Genomic DNA, 23,931 nt, shown 5'->3' on the forward strand with positions numbered 1-23,931 from the left:
GTCGATCAGAATCAGGATCTTTTTATTCACCAAGTACATGGCGTACATACATACATTCACTCACTGACCACTTTAGTAGGTCCCGTACACTCTATGGCCAAAGGTTTGTGGACACCCACCCTCTTTATTGAGTTCAGAGTTTCGGCCACGCTCATTTCTAACAGGTGGATAAAATCAAGCACATAGCCATGCAATCTTCTTAGACAAATGCTGGCAGTAGAACGGGTCATGCTGAAGAGCTTGGTGATTTGAAGCGTGGTCACCGTCATAGGATGCCACTTTTACCACTAAGAATTGAAATTTCAGCTATGCTAGATCTGCCCCTGACAACTGTAAGTACTGTTATTGTGAAATGGAAGCATCTAAAAGCAACAACAGCTCAACTTCAAAGCTCTAGACCAGAGGTCACTAATAGGCGGACCACGATCCGAGTCCAGACCCAGACTCTGTCCTATGCGGACCTGGATATGGACAGGGTGAGTCAAAAATCACAGGACAGGTTTTTTATTTTTTATTTGATTATCGACTTTTATCTCTGGGGTCATCTCAAACAAATTGTGTATGCTAAGAAAATCCGCAACAAACACCACCTTCAGCACCGCATCATAGAGGCTTGTGACAGCATAAAAAATAAAATAAACCGATAAATAAAATGAGCAATAAACTATGGAGAATTGTTTAATTTTGACAGGGTTTTACTATTTTAATTGGCGTAACTTTTCCACCCTTTACGGTAGGTTTAGCAGCCAAGACTCGCAGACCAATCGCATTTGTTGTAAATATCATGCATGATGCTACTCAGCCAATCAGATCTGTGCATTGCGATGAGCAGTGAGACTGGAGTGAATGATGCGTCACAGGGGAGGGATGAGGCGAGACACAGCAGTCAGAGAAGAAAGTGAGTCATAGGGAAGTTATTTCACATGTCGTGCTCTAAAAAGAGAAATCTGACAATATTGTTGAAATATCACTGAATTGTACTTTCTTTGATTTGACATTCAGTTGTTGACTGTATAAGATGCTGATATAACTACTAGGTTGCTTCAGTAAACAGTATATGGCACTAAATCATGACGCAAGTTAGATATTATGATGGTCTGAACCTTTGCTTGAGAAAATTTTCTCTTACTGGACCTTATTGAATTTTTAAGACCCCTGCTCTAGACCACTGCAAGCCATGCTGAAACTGCCCATCCTCTGTTGCACCACTCTCTACAGAGTTGCTCTGGAAGCAAGATCCACACAATAACTGAGCATCAGGAGCTTTACAAAGCCAAGTGTCATCTGTAGTTGTGTAAACCACGCTGCCACTGGACTCGGGAGCATTCTCTGGAGTGATGAGTCACACTTTACTATCTGGCAATCTGATGGATGAATCTGGGTTTGGTGGATGCCAGGAGAACTCTACCTACTAGAATGCATAGTACCAGCAGTATGCAAGTTTGGAGGAGGAGGAATAATGGGCTGGAGCTATTTTTCAGGGTTTGGGCCCCTTCGTTTGAGTGAGGGGTGATGTAAATGCTGCAGTATCCAAAGACATTTTAGACTATGTATTATATTCTTCCAACTTTGTGGAAAGTTTGGGAAGACCCTGTCCTGTACCAGCATGACGTGCACAAAGCAAGTGCCATAATGCATTTAGTGTGGAGGAAATACAGTGGCCTGCACAGAGCCCTGACCTCAACCCCACTGAACACCTCTGGGATGAACTAAAACACTGCTTGCGAGCCAGGCCCCGTCGTCCAACATCCAACACAGATGCTTTTCTGACTGAATGGGCAGTTATTCCCACAAACACATTCCAAAATGTTACAGAAAGTCTTCCCAGAAGATTGGCGGCAATTATAGCCACAAAATGGGGGCCAACTCCATATTAATCCCCATAGTTTTTAAACAGGCTGTCCAACAAGTGGGTGGAATGGTCAGGTGTCCACAAACGTTTGGCCATACAGTTTATATATTAACAGAAACACAAACACAAAAAATTACAAATATCAAAAGTAAGCGTGCCACGGATTTTCCTGCAGTATCCAAAAATCGGAAAATTTTCAAATGAAAAAATTCGACTTGCTCTAAAAGTTCTACTTGCAAACTACAAAAGATTTAAGAGACAATATATTTATAATTAAATCTTTATAAAGACGCACAAAACTCTACAGTAGGATCGTCTCTGTAGTGCTGCAATGATGTAGTTTCCTGGTCTAGCAATAAAGCCACACACCTGCGTACATCAGAATATCGCTGCTGTCAGAACAAAACCTCGTATCTCCAAATGGAAACTTTACAGGGGAAGGAAAAAACACACTTTGCTTTCAATGTAAGTCAAGGGAACCAGACTTTGTTCCAAGTCATTTTGGGCCATCCTCCATGAAATCTACACACAGTGTAAAGGCATTTCAAATCATGTCAAAACCTGAAAATCGACAAAAATAGAGAGGTTTTGTTCCCACAGCAGCGATATGTAATGACCTTGCACAAGATTGAGGGGTCCGACTTTACACAGTGTCTCTAATAACTGTGTAGTTACATGTGAACAACATATGCAACAGCAAAGTAACTACTAATGATTGTCATCGTTACAGACGGATTACAGCCATACGCCTTATGCAATTACACATGTATTATCAGTTTTGCCTCATGTGTAATTACATCAATTACAAGCGTATCTTAATAGTTATAACAACCTATTCTTGCTCATGTAATAACACAAGGGTAATAACAAATGTAATTTGATTTGTAATCAGACTGGCAGTTTCCATCAGGATACGGAAATATGTAATAACTTACATTAAGACATTATTAATACTGGATCTGCCAGCTTTCCTAAAATTAGGCAGCATTTGTGTTGTTAGTGCTGAGACACTGTAATCAGTTTTAGCTTTAAACCGGTCTATAATGTGACAGAACAGCAGACGCCCCTCATCTTAACTTGTAACTGTTATGACGTTAATTACATGTGTCTCTATTACCACTCCTTTATTACACAGTAACTACATAATAACTACACAGCAACTGTCCACTTATTTTAAAGTGTAACTTTAACCCTACAGGAAAGTTCCTGTGTAGAAGATACACATGTGTAATGACATAGGCTGTACCGCTGTAATTCATCTGTAACACATCTGTATTCATGTGTAACTACACAGTTATTAGATACAATATAAAGTGGGACCAATTCAGGGTTCAAAGGAAATCTCTAACAACATATCACAGCTATTCAAATGTATTCATTGATTTGTTAATCAAATCCTTCACATTGCTCAGTTACTATATCATATGTAGGCTCAATGTCCAGTCCATTCTGCTATTTGTATACAGTGAGTAGTGTGATTGATATGTGGCTGTACTGATAATCAGGCAGAATAAAGCTCAGTCCGAGTCTGCGCTTGTGTGGGTGGAGATGTAGGTGTCTGCAGGCTCCACAGGAGAGAAGCTGAGTGGACCAGTGGCTGTGTATTCAATTCAGAAACGGCTCTTCCAGCTGAGTTGGAGTCGCCTCGTCATCCTCACCGCCCTGGCAGAGCTGCTCTCTCGCCCCAGAGTCGGCAGAATCGTTGTTAACATTTCCAAGAATGGAGACACATCGTTGCAGTACTGACACGATCCACGCTAAAGCTGCTGTTCATACTGGATTACAGGGATGTGGGAAGTGGGGATGCTGAGGGGGCTTTTTTTATTCCAATAAATGTCCTATATTTTAAATACATTAGCTGTTATATCCTCTGCTGTGGTGTATATTGTAGGTTTGAATCTTCAGCATGTAAGGTGACCATGGACTGGTCACTGCTTTGCTCATTTTCATAAGGTTTATCCAGAAGGAGTGAGCAGAGGGTCATCAGTGGGTCATTTATACGTATATTCCTGCTGTTGGAATAAAACCTTGTATCTCCATTTTTGTCGTTTTCAGTTTTTGACATAATTTGGAAGGGGCTGTTGTCGTTTACATTGTTTATAAATATTATGATGAACGGACCAAAAGAAAGGGTCCAAAATGACATGGAAAGACGTTTGGTTCTGTTGACTTACATCAAAAGTAACATCTGTTTTTTCTTTCTGCTGTAAAGTTGCTATTTTGGAGATGCGAAGTTTTGATCCGACAGCACCGATGCACTATACTGCCAAAAGTATTCGCTCGTCTGGCTTCACACGCATATGAACTTGAGTGACATCCCATTCTTAATACATAGGGTTTAATATGATTTCGGCCCACCCTTTGCAGCTACAACAGCTTCAACTCTTCTGGGAAGGCATTCCACAAGGGTTAGGAGTGTTCATGGGAATTTTTGACCGTTCGTCCAGAAGCGCATTTGTGAGGTCAGGCACTGATGTTGGACGAGAAGGCCTGGCTCACAGTCTCCGCTCTAATTCATCCCAAAGGTGTTCTATCGGGTTGAGGTCAGGACTCTGTGCAGGCCAGTCAAGTTCTTCCTCACCAAACTGGCTCATCCGTGTCTTTATGCTTTGTGCACTGGTGCGCAGTCATGTTGGAACAGGAAGGGGCCGTCCCCAAACTGTTCCCACACAGTCGGGAGCATGAAATTGTTGGTCTGTTGAAGTATTAAGAGTTCCTTTCACTGGAACTAAGGGGCCGAGCCCAACCCCTGAAAAACAACCCCACACCATGATCCCCCCTCCACCAAACTTTACACTTGGCACAATGAAGTCAGACCAGTACCGTTCTCCAAACCCAGACTCCTCCATTGGATTTCCAGACGGAGAAGCGTGATTGGTCACTCCAGAGAACACGTCTCCACTGCTCTAGAGTCCATTGCGCTTGGTGATGGAAGGCTTGGATGCAGCTGCTCGGCCATGGAAACCCATTCCATGAAGCTCTCTACGCTGTTCTTGAGCTGATCTGAGGGCCGCATGAAGTTTGGAGGTTATAATACCACTGACAGTTGACTGTGGAATATTTAGTAGTGAGCAAATTTCACGACTGCACTTCGAAAGCCAACAAAAACGTGTCATGATTTTAGCGAGCCGATTCGACTCCTGAAGGCTTCGATATTTGGCTGGCGAACGACGTTAGAGTGAGGAGAGCACTACACTGTGCAGTGGTTTGGCTCTACAGTGGCTTTTGAGGATCACTCGTGCAGAGCACTGAATGTACTTTGGTACACGTGGCTGATTTTCCTGATTTTCCAGGCACAGCGCGACACTAAAAATGATTTTCATTGCAGATGCCCCACTGACGGTGTCATTTCGTCCAAAACTCAGGATGATCCACAACTTTCACCTCTAATACTGCAGACGCCCATATTGCGGCTCCTCCCTCTAACAACTGCATATCTGAAACATCCACAGCAGTTACTGAATTACTCAAAGTAGATACAGAGTCATTTCGGAAAATAATTCACAGTAACTCAATCATTTATAGCAGTTACTGAATCGTAGTAATTGATGATTCATTTATACTAAAATCGGAGTCATTTATAGTGGTTACTGAGTAATTCACTGTAGATACTGAATAATCTAAAGTAGTCAGTAACTGAATAACAAGCTTGGAGCTTAAGGCTGTATTTACATGGTGAACGTTTCAGTCAATTTTAGTTGCTTGAAACCTACATGCAACTAACCTGCACTTGTGTTACATAACATAAAATGTCCTGCATCTCACTTGAAACTCAGCCGAAACAGGTTTCATGAAACATGCGATCAAAGCGCTGATAACGCATCACGTGATCACATCGAACAGCATATTTTCAAATGATTTCAAAACAGAAGATGGTTTATCAGGCAGCTGAACTAAAAGAGTGACTGTTGTGTGCAACGCTGTAACTGTCAAGCTGCACAAGAATTACGTTGCAGGCAACTCACAACACGCAACTAGTTGCGTGAAAGCTTCACCGCGTAAAGCCAGCCTACGGGCTTAAACCACATCAAACCATATCTTTGATCAGCCAAGGCATGTTCTCTAGTTTTGCAAGGCGAGTGATAACTGATGATATAAACTTCCATTATGTTAGCTGCATTTGCCTCACAGCCCCAGCACAAACCTAAAGAAGCAAAACCTGATTAACTGCCAAACTATCGCTTTAAGCAGAGGCACTAAGAGTTAAACTGAGGACGACAGGGCAGCCAGGATGTGTTCAGCTGAGGGCCGGTCCACTGGGCTCTGACACCGGTGGGAAAACATCACTGCACCTCCTTCATCTAGCACGAAAATCACCACCCATCTATCACAGAGAGAGAAAACAAGAGAGGGAGATTGATAGCGTGAGAGAGGCTAAAATAAAGAAAACACAAGCAACAGAGAGTGCAGTAAAAAGAAGGAGAGAGAAAGAGGGAAAACATGTTTGTCTTTCAGCAAGCGTTAAGCAATACTTCCTTGGAAATTAGTTTGCTTTGGATTACTGGAACCTGTTCTCTTTGCATGAGTAGCATTCCTGAAAAGACCCAGGGCTGATATGCAACCCGATATAGGCACCTGCAGGAATCCTATCATACTCATATGGCGTAGCGTTTAAATTGCGCTCTATGTGCAGCTGAACGTCCTGAATGTGAACGCGTACCTGAAAAAGGTCGTGGATAAACTGCGGGGGCACCTGAGGAAAGCTTCTCTTGGTCACGTGGTATTCCGAGTAGCGTAGCAAGTTGCTGAAGTTCATCACTTTAGAGAAGGAGGAGCCCAGAGAGAACGCCTGGTAGACCTGAAGCAGCCGAAACGAGAGAAAGATCACCCACCGTCAGTGCAGCAAGCTTCTCTCAACTGGCCATTTACATGCTTTAAGGGTTTTTTGGATGTGAGGCCCTCTGCACTGAGAATTCGGTCCGGCCTGCTTGGTCAGATCTGGTCAAAGCTGTTTTTGAACCATCTGTAGTCCACCCGGGGTCCAGACCGTGGCTGTGTCCAAACACCCACAAAAGTGGCTGCTTCTTCCAAAACATCCAGCTCCTCTCCTACATGTCCTGGAAACTGATGCAGCTCCAAACACCTGCTGAAGGGGCTTCCAGGTGGACGATATATCAGTGATACCCAGGAAGTCAGTCTATGCATGCATAGCTAGAGAGGATGGACAACATGGAAGAAGCCAGCTACGCTTCTCAGTCGGTGTTTTGTTTGTATATATTAGGGAAAACAACTCAAAAAACTGCAAATTAATCACGTTGTTTGAAGGTAATCGCGATTAATTGCATCTTGTGTGATTACTGCATTATTTCGTGTAGCTAATCCAAATAATAATATATTGTGCACTAACTTGCAACTGGTCACGTCATTTTGTGTAGTTAACTACAATTAATCGCCTTATTTCTTGCAGTTAATGTTTTATTTGTATATGTTAGAGCTGTCAAACCTCTAAAATAACATCAGTTAATCATATTATTTGAAGTTAATCATGATACATTGCATTGTTTTGTGATTAATTGCACTATTTTGTGTAGCTAATCCCACTAAAATATTTTCTCTACTTACTTGCAATTAATCATGTTATTTTGTGTAGTTAAGCACAATGAATTGTGATTAATCATGATGAACCGCACAATTTTACACGATTAATCACATTATTCTGTGTAGCTAATCCCAATAATTATATTTTCTGTACTTGTAATTATATTTTTCTGCATTTACTTGCAATTAGTCGGGTTATGTTGTGTAGTTAATTATGATTAAACATGATTAATCACATTATCTTGCATAATTAATCACATTATTTTGTGTAGTTAATCCCAATAATCATATTAGGAATGGTCTAGGCTGAAACCCAGCTGCAGCAGGCTGTAAGTTCTTCTGTATAGCGCAAAACACATGTTCAAAGCATTTCTCAAGTGAGAATGCCGTGGGTGGGTGTTGTTAAGTGATGAGCAGAATTGTGCCAGCAATAGATCCAAAGAAATTCTACCCTATAAAAACAAACAAGCCCGGAATCAGTCCTGGGTGCCGACTCATATTCCAAGCATGGAAGAAAACTACTGAAGCTAATCTTGACGGGTTAAAGAATCAAGAACAAATCCCTGATCAAGGACTTGTATGGACAGACTCCTTAAATACCTGGGGCCAAACATCTGACACGGCTCTTTAACCACATTGCTGAGCCAGGGGACACTTTACCCAGGCCAAAATGTCTGTCGCTGTCAAAGCAGCTGCTGCCTGGCAACCAAACAAACTTCTCCTGGGTTTCGAAGGCAGTTTGGGCAGCACAGGGCTAAAGTGCTATTTAAACACAATGACATCATCAAGTATCTGCTTTCTTGTGCATCAGCAGTTTCAGAGGGTGGTGCAGTGGGAATTGGGAGTGTGTCTGGGAAGATTTTCAGTAATCCAGGTCACTGAATTGTCCAGGGGTAAATAAGTCAAGGCGACGGGACACATGGTTTTGTTTAGCGATGCACCAAAAGGAAAAATTCCGGCCGAAACTGAAGTGGGAATTCAAGACAATTCAAGGCTGTAAACCAGTTTTTAATTTGCTGCTCTATTTAAGCTTCTTTAGAAACATAAACATCAAAAACATAAAAGAAAGCTGATAAACCTATTAAATGATTACAGTATGTAGGTTACAGTTCATGCTAAATCTGGAATCCCACACAACAGAGTCCTCTATGGCGTTAAACCTAAAGACTTATTTTTCTTTATAATTTGTACTTTTTCTTGGTTGTTTGTCCATTTTTCTTCCACATCAAAACCTGTGGCTACAGATGACGTCGGCTCCCGTAAACCTTCCTTTCTGCTTCTGTTGTGCTGTGTTCTGCGAATCGAGCTGGATGTTGTGTATTCAAGTACTATCAAACCTGTAGTGGGGACACTGTTGAGCGTCGTACCATCTTCTGATACCTTTACATTTACATTTATGGCATTTGGCCGACACTCTTATCCAGAGCGACTTACAATTTGATTGTTTTACACAGGGAGGCGGAGGTGGTGTTAGGAGTCTTGCCCAAGGACTCTTATTGGTATAGTGTAGGGTGTTTACCCAGGCAGGGGATTGAACCCCAGTCTACAGTGTAGAAGGCAGAGGTGTTACCCACTACACTAACCAACCAGCTGTGAACAGCTGTGAACATTTCTAATTTCCTTTGTAGGAACCATGAGCCAGTTCCCTACAGCCACTGTTGATCTACTGCCACTCAAACTGTTTCAACGTCTCCAATCCAAACTGTTCCTTTCAGTCCTATTTAATCTCTTATTCTCCAGGGTATATTTTGGTTTGTCCATCTGAATTTACCACATTGTAAGGCAAATTATTCAGTAACTGCATGAAATAAACATACATCTATTTTTTTTTTAAAAGCTCCCCTCAAATGAACAGAAAACGTGTTTTATGATCTACACATATCACTATATACTTACAATTTGCTGCTGAAAGCCAAAAATCTCAGACGCCCTTTGTATTATTTTCTAATAATAGTTTTTACAGAGCAGATCACTGAAGAGACGCCATCTGTTTGTAGTTTATAGCCCAGATTTGCGGAAAAATGGCTCGACTTTCAGTAGAAAAAGATGTTGTGGGTTCAGCTTCTTTTATTATAAGGGTTTAAAATGACATCACCGTCTATTTGAATGGAAAGAAGAGTTACAGCCTCATACGACTCCCAGCTTGTGAATGGAGCTTATGAAATATGAAAGTTATGAAGAACATGACGAAGTGTGTTTTGGAACCACCGGTGATTTCAAGGAGTTGAAGAGGTTAATCTTTTGTTTTTCTGACTGGAGAACCAAAAGCACCACCTTTGCCCATTTTTAGCCCAAATTATTTGGCAGCCAAAATTTTAGTGAGTTCCTAATGTTTTCTGATATCTGAATGTGGTTGTACCTAAAGGCCAGTTGCCTTGACTCACTACTACCAGACGACTGAATTCTATAGTGCTATATGCTCCAATAACTCTTCCCAAATGCTGTGATGGCTCATTTGTTGGGTTGTTTTGTTTGGTCATTTCCACAGTGCTGGGGAGTTTTTGGGTAGTTTTTGGGGAGCACAGCCGCTGGTTAGTGACTGTATTACAGTAAGAACCTGGCTCCAGATTTCATTTTTAAATCATAACAGCGCTTGTTAGAATCGAGTCGGTGAAATTGCTCCTCATCACGCAGCAGGACGGAGTCACAGTGGACAGAAATCACTAAGTAAACTTTCAGTAAATATCGATGTTTTTATGTAATTGCTTTATTTCAAGAAAGATCTACATGATATGAGACTGGTGGTCTGATATGAGACTCATGGTCACTTTAGCTCACTAGGTTTGTTTCCACTGTCTTATTGGAGGCTCAGTGACAGTCGCAGCCTCAGATATGACATTTTTCTAACTCTATTGCTGAATACTAGGTCATTTTTAATTAGACATTTCTATGATGATTTAACATTACTCTTATTTACTTAATAACTACATAGCTATCCTAGCTAACGTTAGTAAATCAATTAAAAAAAAGGTGCTGAGGACAAAAATGCGTCTTTTGTTTGTCTTACATTCTGTTTTTAATCAGTGGATGTAAATGGGGTGAACACAGGTGAGTTAATGGCACACAGAGGAGTGTGTATGGCTGTGCATTACAGCTTAGAGATCTACCTTGAGTTTATTAACCCAGTGTGTGTTCTGTTACAATGACCCAGCCCAATTAGCTTGTTTTTCTCCCCGCATTTGTTTGAGTGCAGCGGTCAGACAAAGTGGTTAGTGCTGTCTAACCTTACGCTCGGGGTCAAACACCATGTCGAACTCATAGCCTGTCTGAGCCAGCCAAAACTCTGCCCCCTCCAGAGAACCGTACGAAACCACCAGAACCTGCACCGACTGAGCCTCTAGAAGAGCCTGAGAGAAAGAGAGAGACAGGAAGTGAAGGTTTCCTGGCGTTAAAGAACACCAGAAAATGATCCAAATGGAAATGAAATTCCACAGATTTTGGCAAGCGTGACATTGGACGGCAGGGCTCTGCCAGAGAATGCAGCACAACATGGACACAATCAAGGTGAACCGAGGACAGAGGGGTCAGCAGTGTCTCGATTACAAATAAAACTGGACCCACAGCAATTAAAAAAAACAACAATGAAAAAATTGACATAGAATATAGAAATGACCAATATAACAAATAACACAGTGGTGCTTGAAAGTTCGTGAACCCTTTAGAATTTTCTTTATTTCTGCATAAACTCAATCAGTCATAATAATAGTAGATAAAGAGAAGCAAATTAAACAAATGAGACTAGAATATTAGACTTGGTCATTTATTTATTGATATAATAAGCCAATATTGCATATCTGTGAGTGTGAACCTTTGCTTTCAGTATCTGGTTGGACCCCCTTGTTCAGCAATAACTGCAGATAAACGTAACTGTTGATTAGTCCTCACATCAACTTGGTGGTGTTTTAGCCCTTCCGTACAAAACGGCTTCAGCTCTGTTATGTTGGTGGGTTTCCTCCCATGAACTGCTGCTTCAGGTCCGTCCACATTTCGATTGGGATTAAGGTCAGGACTTTGACTTAATTAATTTAATTTAATGTTTAAATTTAATTTAATTTAAGTGACCCTTATTAGTCCCACAACGGGGAAATTTCACCTCCGCATTTAACCCATCTGGGCAGTGAAACACCACATACACACTAGGGGGCATTGAGCACACTTGCCCGGAGCAGTGGCAGCCCAATCCGCAGCGCCCGGGGAGCAGTTGGGGGTTAGGTGTCTTGCTCAAGGACACCTCAGTCATGTGCTGTCGGCTCTGGGGATCGAACCGGCAACCTTCCGGTCACGAGGCTGGAGCCCTAACCTCCAACCCACGACTTGGACATTCCAAAACATTAACTTTATTCTTCTTTAACCGTTCTTTGGTAGAACGACTTGTGTGCTTAGGGTCGTTGTCTTGCTGCATGACCCAAGTTCTCTTGAGTTTCAGCTCACGGACGAACGTCCTGACATTTTCCATTAGAATTTGCTGGTACAATTCAGAGTTCATTGTTTCATCAATGACAGCAAGTCATCCTGGCGCAGATGCATCAAAACAGGCCCAAACCATGATACTCCCACCACCATGTTTCACAGATGAGATGAGATGGGTTTTTATGTTGGAATGCAGTGTTTTCCCTTCTTCAAACATAATGCTTCTCATTTAAACCAAAAAGGTCCATTTTGGTCTCATCTGTCCACAAAACACTGTTCCCATAGCCTTCTGGCTTGTCCATGTGATCTGCAGAAGGGCAGCAGTGATCTTTTTGGAGAGCAGTGGCTTTCTCCTTGCAACTCTGCCAGGCACACTACTGTTGTCCAGTGCTGTTGTCCATCTTTGTTGGTCAACCACTCCTGGGTAGTGTGCACAATCTCTGTAGAGTCCAAACTTACCTTTTCCAGCTTGATGAGCATCACCAACTCTTGTGTTGTGAAAGGTTCCTGTTCTTTAAATAACTAAATCTGACTGCTGTCCCATTGATTGAAGACTCTACATTCACCTGCAAATTATCTGCTAATCCTAAAGGTTCATACTTTTACCACTCACAGATATAATATTGGATCATCTTCCTCAATAAATAAATGGCCATGTCTAATATTTTTGTCTCGTTTGTTTAATTTGCTTCTCTTTTTCTACTATTAGACTTGTGTGCACATCTATTCTTTATTATACACCACTAAATTGGCTGGATATCCATCAGGCATTAACGTAAAGAAAGAATGAAAAAACCCACAGCCCTGGTAAGCATGCGCTCCATTTGACTCCGTTTTACCTTGTTGTCTCGAAGCTCGGTCAAGTGATCTCGTCACGGCAGTCATCCGAAATGCCTGAGCAGAACCAGCAGGAGTTTCTGCCCTTTGCCCAGATACTGACCCAGAGAAACACTCCTACACACAGACAGGGGGGTCAGTATACGCATCTGAAAATGTTGGTCAGAGAGCTGTAAACAAAACCATCCACTCTGACTGGACCTCGCCTGTGTTTTGGGTAGGAGGCCACTGCTGAGAAAGCATCATTGTGGTCCAGTTAAGTCCAGTAAAGGCGCCACTACCACTGAGGGAGCTCATGTAAAGTTTATGACTTCTTGTAAGACTGTTTCTGGTTAGTCTGTTCCTTGCCTAGTCTGGAAAAACCAAAAAGTCTTATAAAAATTAGATGAAAGTAATTATAGCATTGGCACAACCAGAAGGCTAACAGCGATACACTCTGCTCTTCTGAATAATGTAATAAAGTATTACAGATGGTATTAGGTATAACCTAAAAGGGTAATAAATAAATAATAAATCATCTGTACAAGAGCATTTCCAAAAAAAGTTGGGACGCTGTAAGTAAAAAAAAAAAAAAAAAAGATGTGCAAATTAATTAAACTACAGATGTATTTGAAAATAGTACAAAGACAACATATCAAATATCAAAACTAAGAAATTCTATTGTTTTTCTAAATATATGCCAGCAACAAATGTCTAAAAAGTTGGGACAGGGGCAACAAAAGTCTGGTAAAATGGGCATAAAAAAAACATCTCGGCAACAAGAAGAAGTAACAGTGTGGGTAAATTGTGCAACAATAACAAAACCAATACTGGTTAGCCATGATCCATAAATCACTGCATGGGCTCAGGAAGTCTTCCAATAAACACTGTCTATGAAAACAGTTCATTGCTGCATCCACAAATGCAAGATAAAACTCTAAGATACAAAGAAAAAAAACCACACATAAACAGTGTCCAGAAACGCTGCCACCTTCTCTGGGCCCAAGCTCATTTAAGATGAACTGAGGTAAGTGTAAAACTGTCCTGTGGTCTGACGATTCAAAATTTGAAATTCTTTTTGGGAAATAATGGATATCAAAGAAGAATGGGAAAAGATTTCACTTTCAGAAAAACAGCAAATGTCTCCTCAGTTCCCAAGCACTTAGACGGTGTTGTTAAAAGGTGATGCAACACATTGGTTAACATGCCCTGTCCCGACTTTTTTGAAACATGCTGCTGGCATTAAATTCAAAAACGGGCATATTTTTCTAAATACAATGAAATTTCTCAGTTTCAACATTTGACATGTTGCCTTTGTACTATTTTCAATTAAATATACGGTTCATTGCATGTTGTTTTTATTCACATTTTGCACAACGTCTCAACTTCTTTAGAAACAGGGTTGCATTATATTATTGGACAAGTTAATAAATTATTGAGATTTTTTTTTTTTTCATCAGTTAAGCTCAAAATCTTATTACATTCTGGACGTTATTCCATTATGGGGAAATTATTACATTATTGGGTTCTATACATGCTTTAAGTGCCAAAATGAGAAATAGGACACACAGCATTGTGTCATTTGAGACTCAGCTTCATAGGTTCTCTTTAGCTTGTGGTCACGTTTTCTCACGTGCATCTAGTGTTAACAGTAAACACAAACAGCAGTGGCAACAATGGACATTTGGTTTTATGTGTAAAGTCATCTGACTCTAGTGACACCACAGGATGACTGCATTTGACCAGCCAGTGGTCTGCAATGTCTCTAACTCCACCTGTACGTTCTGGCTGGACATGGAGCGCTTGTACATGCACCTGAAACTCCAAGTCTACATGAGTCAGATAATAATCAAATTTCAGCCAATAAACTCACAGAAGAGGAGACATCGCACGGCTTTACCTGAAAATATGAACACATATCATCTAGAAGATGAAGAATACTTGAATCCTTAATTTTGTCAATTTTTCAGTGTTGCTCTAAAAGTGTTTTGCTGTTTCTCGCGGCGCTGCTTGCTTATTTCAGCAGTGTGTTGTTTACTTGACCCTTTTAATAATCAGATAACTGCAGGAATCAGATTATGGTCAGATTATTGAGCGCATATAGACGCACTAACTCTTGGTCTTCTTCTTCTTTCGGCTGCTCCCTTTAGGGGTCGCCACAGCGGATCATCTGCGTCCATCTTGCCCTATCCATTGCCTCCTCTACTTTTACACCAACCATCTCCATGTCCACCTTCACTACATCCATAAACCTTCTCTGAGGTCTACCTCTTCTCCTTCTGTCCGGCAGCTCCATCTTCAACATTCTTTGCCCAATATATCCACTATTCCTCCTCAACACATGTCCAAACCATCTCAACCTGGCCTCTCTGGCTTTATCTCCAAACTGCTCCACCTTCACCGTGCCACTGATCTGCTCATTTCTAATCTTGTCCAGCCTGGTCACTCCCAACGAAAATCTCAGCATCTTCATCTCCGCCACCTCCAGCTCAGCCTCCTGTCTTTTAGACAGAGCCACAACGCACTAACTCTTGGTGTCCTGGTAAAAAGGGTAACCAAATTCAGCACAAGTGCTCGGGGACGCTACAGTTCACTTCACGATAGAAATGACAACTAAGGCTACGTTTACACAGCAGGTAAAAGTGCCTGAATCTGATTTTCTCACCAAATCCGATTTTTTTGTTTGCCTGTTCACACTGTCTTTTAAATGTGATCTGTATGCGACATCAGTCTGAACAGATCAGCTCCCAAACCGACCCGCATGCACAAAAGAACGATGATTCACGTGGCTCGTCCGGAGGTGCACAATCATGACGACTAGCGAAAACTAGTTGCTCCCGGTTCCAGCATCACAGGACCGAATACGAAGTTCCAGTGTTTGACAGCTGAGCTCATCACCCACAGTGTGTTCGAGTTCGCTGTAAAAAGGGCGCGTTATTCGGCCACAGCCACTTCTGTGGTTCGTGTCCTCGGATTCTTTAAACTGTTCTCTGACGCTGCGGTCAGAAACCCATCCCACTCTGCCTGTCAATCAAACAACACATTCAGGAACCAGTCACACTCAATAATCCCAGTCAAATGCAATACATTCAGAATCCCACCCCACTCAATACAACCAATTAAAGGCAAAGCCAGCTGAAACCCCTCCCACTCAGTACGACCAATTAAAGACAGTAACATTCAGAAACTCCTCCCTCTCTACATGAACTCTTTGGCTTCTCCTTCAACACGCTCACTATCATCACATTCATCTGCTAATGGAAGGCGTGCGAAGCACAACCCACGCTATATAACAGTCTTCCGTGTATTGCATGCAATTACACGTTTTGACCAGAGAGGTCTCCAAATCCCCAAATCTTACATAATGCAGCTTTGATTAACAACAGTAGTCAGCGCTGTAACTGTATGAACGAATAAATTCACAATATAAAAAAAAAATGTTTGCAAGAACAGTCATAGCTTCTTTGCCTCACTCCTTCTTTTGTTTGTAAAAATGTTGAGTGTTTTATTCCTTAATTATTAGGCACAAAGGCAATAACAACATGCTGATAAATACCAAATATGTAGATACATCTGGACACTATATTATACTCTTATGTTTTACATACTTCTAACCGCAGCAAGTCCTCAACATTGTCCCGCACCTCTGCATTCCTAATGGACGGACAAGAGAATTAAGAAAAAACAACGCATTACTACCTTCATACAGTGCAGCCACAGAAACTGTATGATGCAATAAGGTCGCTCTTAGTACTCATATCACTGATTAAACACATTTATTTCTATTTTATGTTTATTAATATTTATTTCACTGTTTTTACTGACGGTGTAATTTCACAGTGCAGGTCAATGCATGTTAAAAAAATACTGTTATAATAAAGTTTTTATAGTTACTGAAAGTTTTGCTCCCACAGGGCTTCGGCTTCTCGCCTGGTTGTCACCGAAAGACTGAAAAACATCAAAAAAGTGGAGATTAGTAAAAAGGGGACCTCCACCCGTTTCTCAACATGTCTGCATAATTCAACCACTGTGCTCTAAACAAAGTCATTCAGAGTGATATGATGTGAAACGCTTCATTGTAGAGACACTTTAAGGCCAGGGGTGTCCTTTACATTGTGTGTAAATTTCATGATGAATGGAGCAAAAGAAACAGCCCAAAATGACTTGGGGAGATGTCTGGTTCCATTGACTTGCATTAAAACTACAGTATGTTTTTTCTTTCTCCTGTAAAGTTCTAATTTTGGAGATGCGAGGTTTTCTTCTGACAACAGCGCTATACCTGTCCTCCATGAACGGTGTGGAAAATTCCATTTTAGGCCAAAACCTTATCATAACACTGTATTAAAACAAAGTCTCAGGCACTGGGCAGCATTTCTGTAACCTTTTTGCCTAAGAAGCTTTCTGTACAGGAGCTTTTAGAGGTGGACGCCTGGTTCCCATCACCACCACTGTGAACCACTTTCACCTCAAACCATTCTGAATGACCACAGGAATTCCCCACCAGGTTTAGAGTTAGGATTAGGGTTAGGACAAATCATCATTCAGCAGAATCTGTAATCAACATGCAAGACAAATGGAGCAAAATGCCAAAGGCAGGAAGCCTGAATGTACCTGCTGAGGAAGCTGGCACCTGCTGCCATCAGGCCAAACATTGGATGGAGCTTCTGACTGTCAATGTTTTGCTGAGATCCACCTGAAACAAACAAACACTTAGAAAAGAGTTTTTATGGGATTCGTATAATAGTGCACATTCACCAAACAGCCATAACATCAAAGTCCATTTTGTCAGCTCCACTGACCACACAGGAGCAGTCTGCAGCCCACCTGCTTCTCCGCATACTTTGTTACCCTGTCCTTCAACGGTCAAGACCCCCACAGGACCCTCGCAGAGTAGGTACTATTTGGTTGGTGGATCATTCTCAACACTACAGTAACACTGACGTGGTGGTGATGTGCTTGTGCGAGTGGATCAGACACAGCAGTGCTGCTGGACTGAGAATAGTCCACCAAATAAAAATTTCCAGCCAACTGCGTCCTGTGACCACCGATGAAGGACTAGAGGATGACCAACACAAGCTGTGCAGCAGCAGATGAGCTGTCGTCTCTGACTTTACATCCACAAGGTGGACTGACGAGGTAGGGGGGTCTAATAGAGCGGACAGTGAGTGGACAGTGCTGAGAATGATCCACCACCCAAATAGTACCTGCTCTGTGAGGGTCCATGGGGGTCCTGACCACTGAAGAACAGGGTAGCAAAGTACCAGAGAAACAGATGGACTACAGTCTGTAACTGTAGAACTACAAAGTGCACCTATAGGGTCAACAGAGCTGCTAAAGTGGACAGTGAGTGTCAGAAGCAGAAACAGGACGGGAATCATTCCCTGACCAAACCAGAAAACATGGAATAAACTTAATCCAGCTATAATTACTGCCCACACAGCTGAAGAAACGAAGCTTCTTATTCCAATTCTCCGTTCCACCTTAAACGGTGCAGCCGCCGAGTCCATAGACTCACACGGTCTATGCGCCAGACTGTAGCTGCTGAGTCATTTAAGGTGGAGCGGAAGTTCGAATGAGAAGCTGGCGTTAGTTCATCAAAGCAGGCTGCAGGTCAGTGAGTGACGCTGTTCGACTCACCCGCCGCTCCGTCCAGCAAAGCGCGTCCAGTACTGACCAGCTCTCTCAGCGCGTTAACCAGCGCGTTTTCATCCACGGAGCCGGACATTTTCAGCCTTTATTCAGAAGAAACACAGCAAAGTCGCGGCGTGACGTCCAGCACGGTACGTGGCACTCTGTACGCGCCATCTAGCGGCCACAGCGTGAAGCTGCAGCTCAGCGCTGCACGATACGATTCGTTTCGATGTTCAGGGCAACGATTCGATATTTGATTTAAAATGTTACGATACTCTACGAAATAAATGTACAGTTTATGTATATACATACGCTGGACCGATACATTCATGGAACCTACGTCTATGTGAAATAAACATATTCATAGCGATGCTGACGACACCCAGCAATTCGTCTCTGTTTCTTCTGATAATCCAGACTCTGTAGTCAGACTAACCGGCTGTGTGTCAGATATTTCTCAGTGGATCTTGTAAAATTGTCTACAATTATATCATGAAAATAAATAATGAAATACTGATCAGATCATTGGTACAGAAACTCAGAGAAAAATGGTTTTATGAGAAACTTGGTCCTTTAGCCTCATAAACCAAGCCTGAAGGGCGAAACCTGGGCGTGGTCTTAGACTCTGAGCTGTTTTATCTGGATGTAAACGCAGTCACTAAAGCGTCTTGTTATCATCTGAGAAAGATCGATAAAGTTCGGCCTTTTCTCTCTCAGAGCGGCGCAGAGAAACTTGTTCATGCGTTTGTTAGAGCAGAGTTGATCACTGTAATGGTCTTCTTACTGGACTTCCTAAGAAAACAGTACATCCCTCACAGCTCGTACAAACTGTGTCATTCAGCGTAGATTTCAAGGTTCTGCTACTGGACTTTAAAGCTCAAAATGACCTTAAATCACCTGTTTGTCTGTTCACAAGAGTGTCTGTCTATTTTCCATCACTTAATCGAAGATCTGCAGATAGTGGCCTTCTACAGATACTCCCTGTAAAATACAGAAAACATGGAGAGGCTGTTTCAGTTATTCGGCTTCTAAACTGTGGAGCTCGGTTCATCTTTTATTAGACGGTCAAGCTCAGCGCTCACTTTTAGAAGGCATCTAAAAATGAAACATCTAAAACGACGGCTCGTGGTGTTTATCTCCTAATTTGATCTGTGTCATTTGCCTCTGATTCTGAATAAATACTTGTAATTTCTCGCATTACTGTTTAACTTCATCACCTGCCTGTGAAGCACTTTGAGCAGCTGTAGCTGCCCTGTCACCAGTACCAAGTTCAAAAAAATGCGTTTTAAAAAGAAAACAGAGGCAGTTTAGTTCTTTAATCTCTTTACTGACTCGAGTCCCCCACTGTTCTTAAAGAAAACTCAAGCACTATTCAAGTTTAATTTCAGGACACCGACAACGTCCTCCTCGGGAAAGTCATTCAAACCTCCAGCCTTTAAATCAATACTTAAATAAAAATAAAAATAAAAAGCTGGTTAAAACATAACATTGATTAAAACATTCAAGTCGATCAGTTCAAAGGCTAAAATAAAATACAGAGTGAGTCGAGTTTCAACTGACATGTTGCTTGTTCAAGTTCACAGTAGGGAGAGAAAGACGTAAAATACAGGCTGAAAACAGGAGGATCTGGCAACTTCCATGGCTCCTAACAGCTCCACCATCCTCCACGTTCAGAGGTAAATCGAGCCAAAACACCAAGACGAGGAGGGAAAAAAAAGAGAACATTTTCCAACAAAACAGAGGGATTTTAAATCCAAAATATGGAAAAGAAAACTTGCGGCACATTTTACCGTAAACCGTTCCGAAGGTTATGATTTGTTGGAGTTGGGGATCAATTAGAGGCTCTCGGTCATATTTTCTGTTCATTTAATTGAACTTTCCGGCATATTTTTCTTCTTTCCCTGCTCTAACGCACACGTTTCAACTCATAATCCCATTTTTCAAGCCCTTTTCGAGTTGAATCGGGTGTAAAGGCAGAGAAAACACAAGGCCTGTGGGTCACGTTTGCTCTCGATTGGCCTTCTCTGCTTAGATTCGTTCACTCGCTAATTAAAACATGATTGTCACAAGAGTTTAAACATATAGGAATCTAAATAAGATCTATGAAAGAAAAAGGTGAGGAAGTGTGCTTTGTTCATTTAACTTCTCATAAACTAAACCACCTGGGGGAATAAAAATCAGGCATATTTGTTGTCAGGGACATTAGAGTTCCTCTCAGATGAGAAAAGCACCGTTTAAGACTTGAAGGAAAGTGGATTCACCAACTTTGCCTGCTTTTTACACTGAAGTAGCTCTTTAAATGGAAGACAGGAGAAGTAGAGACTCGTGGAGGGAGAGAGAGAGAAAATAAATAAAGAAAGAAAGAAAGAGAGAGAGCGAAAGAGAGAGAGAGAGAAATAGACAGAGAAAGAAAGAAAGAAAGAAAGAAAAAGAGAGAGAGAGAGACAGGAGAAGGGGAAGGAGCCGAGGGTGCAGTGGCAGCCCTCATTGGGACGGGGCTCCATTAGGACTTTTTCGGACAGCGGGAGGAGGAGTCGGTATTCAGGACTTCGATCATGGTTCTGGAGAACTGGAACGTCTCTGCTACTGATGGAAGGTTCGGGTACCAACTTGGCGAACTGGAGAAAAGAGAACGCAGGTCAACACTGACGGGGACGGGAAGATGGAAAATGACAGTACTTTACCGTTAGACTACCTTTAAAAAGGGTTTAAGAATGGTTTAAAATGAGTTCATTAAAGGTTATTAAAGCATGAATAAGCAGTTATGACACAAAAAACGGCCATAGGTGAGCTCTTATATCTGATATCTAATGAAGTAGTAATGCTAAGGCGACTAACCAATAGTATTAACAGCACAGATCAACATGGGCTCATTATTTGGCAAGTAACAACTCACTGCCCTTTCTACTGTCCAGCCGTCATTAATTATAAGTACAATATTTATGATTTAATTAATAGTCATTAATAAACTCATTTTAAAAGATTCTGCAAACTAAAGCGGTCAGTCTTACCTCTTTAAATTCATCCAGCTTTTTGCTGTTTTAGAGAACCGGTCAGCGCTGGGTGTGGTCATGGCCTCAAAGTCCACCAGCTGGAAGATGAACCATGTGTGTCACATTCACACATACTGGGCGCTGTTCTCTTACAGAGTAGTACAATGACTGAAAATGCTGATTAATATCTGTTTTACATCGGTGGAAGGTACAATGACTACTCCAGTGACTGGGGGGAGACCTAATTACTGGGAGGAATTGGACTAAATTGAGGGGACAATTGGCAAAAATGGCAAAACAGCAGACGACAGACACCAAACAAGCTGTCAAAACAAGAGTCAAACCATCCCGTCGTAACTCTGTAACTATTTCCACAGCATTTTTAAACAACCAGTGTTAAGACGGCCTCAAAACAACAGACTACCAATAAGTCAACAAGGTTATGTAACCTGTGATCATCCACACATTCAGGTGGCAAAGAATCAAAATAGGTTTTGAGTTCCAACTAAAAAAAAAAAGGAGCAAGAGTTAAAGATGTTAAGAGCCTGTTTGACTTCACCTTTCCAGACGGGACTCTGCCTACGACCTCTTTGCCACTCGCCATCAGGGCTCCCATCACCACAGAGTACGCCACGATGCTGCCAGACAGACAGACACAAAAAATCCTTAACAGAAGGTAAGAAGAACTGATGAATTACACCTCCAACATTAGAATTTGAGCGGCTCCACCCATGGCCTTCTTATTATGTGCAGTCAACTTGATTCGCAGGCTTAGTCACAGTATTTTAAACTGTCCTTATTTCATTGTTGCATTAGATGGCAATCGATTGTATTCTATCGTTTTTATACTGCTGTTTTTTTATATTTACTGTATGTTTCACTGCGTTTGTAGCCCTGTTCAGATTGTACTGCTGGGCGAGTGAGTTTCTAGTGGGTTGTATATTCTACAAACCTAAACATTTGCATTGCAAATGGTCACATGATCAAAGAAAACTAAAAATCCTCTGATTTTCACCTCTGCTAATGTAATGTTCTCCTGGTGTAGAGAAGATGGAGACCAGGCTCTGGGACGGCAACCCAAATGGTAAGAAGAGCCATTCTGTCAAGTTTCAAGAAAAATCAAACCACCTTGGGAGCAACATTTCACCATTTTGACTGCAAATATCTCTCACTATGTGCTAATAATCTAGTATAGGCTAAAAAAAAAATAACATCAATGAAAATCAAGACTTACTGCGCTCTACTTAGTTTTAGCTCAGCTATAGCTACTTTTTTCACATCTCTGGCAGGAAACTACCACAAAACTAGAAGAGTTTCTTGTAAAACATCTAACGTTCCACTTTTTTCACAACCGCCAGCTTCTTGTTCCAATTTCCCCCTTTTCACCTACAAAGCACCAGAATGTGGCTAACTGTGTGTCAGTCGCGCCATTTAAGGTGGGACGTGAAAATCCAACCAAGAAGCTGGTGAATGAGAAGCTGAATTTAGTTTCAGGAAACCAGCTGGACTGATTATAAATGCAAATAAGTCCATTCGTTCCAAATTCTGGAGGTCCATCTTCTCTCTCTTTGCCTCTTCGTTAGCTACTACCTAGGCGAGATTGTTATCCGTGTTGCTATGGTGACCAGCGGGTCTGCGAGCCAACCTTCAGGGTTAAAGGGTGAATTCAGCAGTTCTACATTAACTCCAACATTTAAGACCCTTTATTGTTAAACTGTGTTGAACGATCAGCAGAGCTTTGTTTTACGGTAAAGGAGGATTATTTTCATTTTACCTACAAATCTAATTGGAGCCACAACAGAGCAGTAAAAGAGCCACATGCAGCTCCACAAGAGCCACAAGTTGCCGACCCCTGACCCAGACCAAGTAAATGTCTGAAAGACTTTTCCAGAAAATCCACTGTTTCACAATTTGGGAGTATATGATACGGATACAAGTGCTACGAGACTAAATATAGCAAGTAAGAATGGCCAAAAATCAAACACAAGGCAACGTCTTCCTTGAAAACCATTTGACTAAAATGTTCAGACCAACAGCAGGTAATTCAACCGGTAGTTTCCTCAGAGGAGGAGACAGAGCAGACATGGCCAATCTGGATGAATAATATCACTGAACAGCACCTGTAAAATAGGACATGCAAGTTTAACCCCATGTAAACTGCATCTCGTCTGAGTCGGGCTTGGGTCTGATTCCTTTTAGTTGAGCTTTGCTGCAAATCAAACAAAGAACGGATCTTCTGGGTTAGATCAAATCGCACGATTGCACACTGATCTCCATCTTCAAAAGCTGCTTTTTTAACAATGAATCGACTGTGGATTGCGATCTAATAGACGACACAGCCATCACTGCTGTTTAAGGTTTCAGGAGTCAATAGCTCTGCTGTGATGTATTGTTAGGTATACTGAGTAGATCAGAATGTCTCACCTGGAGCCTCTGGACAGTGGCATGAGGTTACAGAAGTAATACACCAGAGACAGGATTAGATTACAGACCGCATCTGCGTCCTATAGAGGAAGAGAGAAGGAGAGAGAGAGAGAGAGAGAGAGCGCAATGTGGCATTGATAAAACATCGCATTATTAATAATATTCGCAATGAACATTTGAATGCTGACTGTTCAGCCAATAACAGCAGCCTCTAAGCCAGTGGTGTCAAACTCAACAAATGAAAGGGTCGTATTAAAAAATCTCAGC

The 23,931-nt window shown here is 41.7% G+C and overlaps 2 protein-coding genes across 3 annotated transcripts in view; both read right to left on the reverse strand.

Moving 5' to 3' along the window:
* Positions 1-4,797: 4,797 nt before the first annotated feature.
* On the reverse strand, positions 4,798-19,405 carry selenol (selenoprotein L). Its single transcript, XM_037537832.1, is given in 12 exon segments — positions 4,798-6,163; positions 6,165-6,176; positions 6,513-6,650; positions 10,615-10,737; positions 12,640-12,754; positions 14,328-14,445; positions 15,553-15,640; positions 16,225-16,270; positions 16,511-16,564; positions 17,228-17,309; positions 18,254-18,348; positions 19,145-19,405. Coding segments are annotated over 11 exon segments (972 nt in total). The 5' UTR covers positions 18,342-18,348; positions 19,145-19,405; the 3' UTR covers positions 4,798-6,055.
* Positions 19,406-19,553: 148 nt separating this feature from the next.
* ttc13 (tetratricopeptide repeat domain 13) overlaps positions 19,554-23,931 on the reverse strand; it is a 36,128-nt gene continuing 31,750 nt past the window's right edge. For both annotated transcript variants that reach the window (XM_037537750.1, XM_037537749.1), the window contains exons 20-23: positions 23,665-23,744; positions 21,800-21,878; positions 21,259-21,338; positions 19,554-20,865 (exon numbers count right to left, since the gene is read on the reverse strand). In XM_037537750.1, coding sequence (XP_037393647.1) covers positions 20,751-20,865; positions 21,259-21,338; positions 21,800-21,878; positions 23,665-23,744 — 354 coding nt within the window. In that variant the 3' untranslated portion in view covers positions 19,554-20,750. The remainder of the gene's footprint in view (positions 20,866-21,258; positions 21,339-21,799; positions 21,879-23,664; positions 23,745-23,931) is intronic.

The sequence above is a fragment of the Pygocentrus nattereri genome, chromosome 4 (assembly GCF_015220715.1).
Source record: "Pygocentrus nattereri isolate fPygNat1 chromosome 4, fPygNat1.pri, whole genome shotgun sequence".
Taxonomy (NCBI): domain Eukaryota; kingdom Metazoa; phylum Chordata; class Actinopteri; order Characiformes; family Serrasalmidae; genus Pygocentrus; species Pygocentrus nattereri.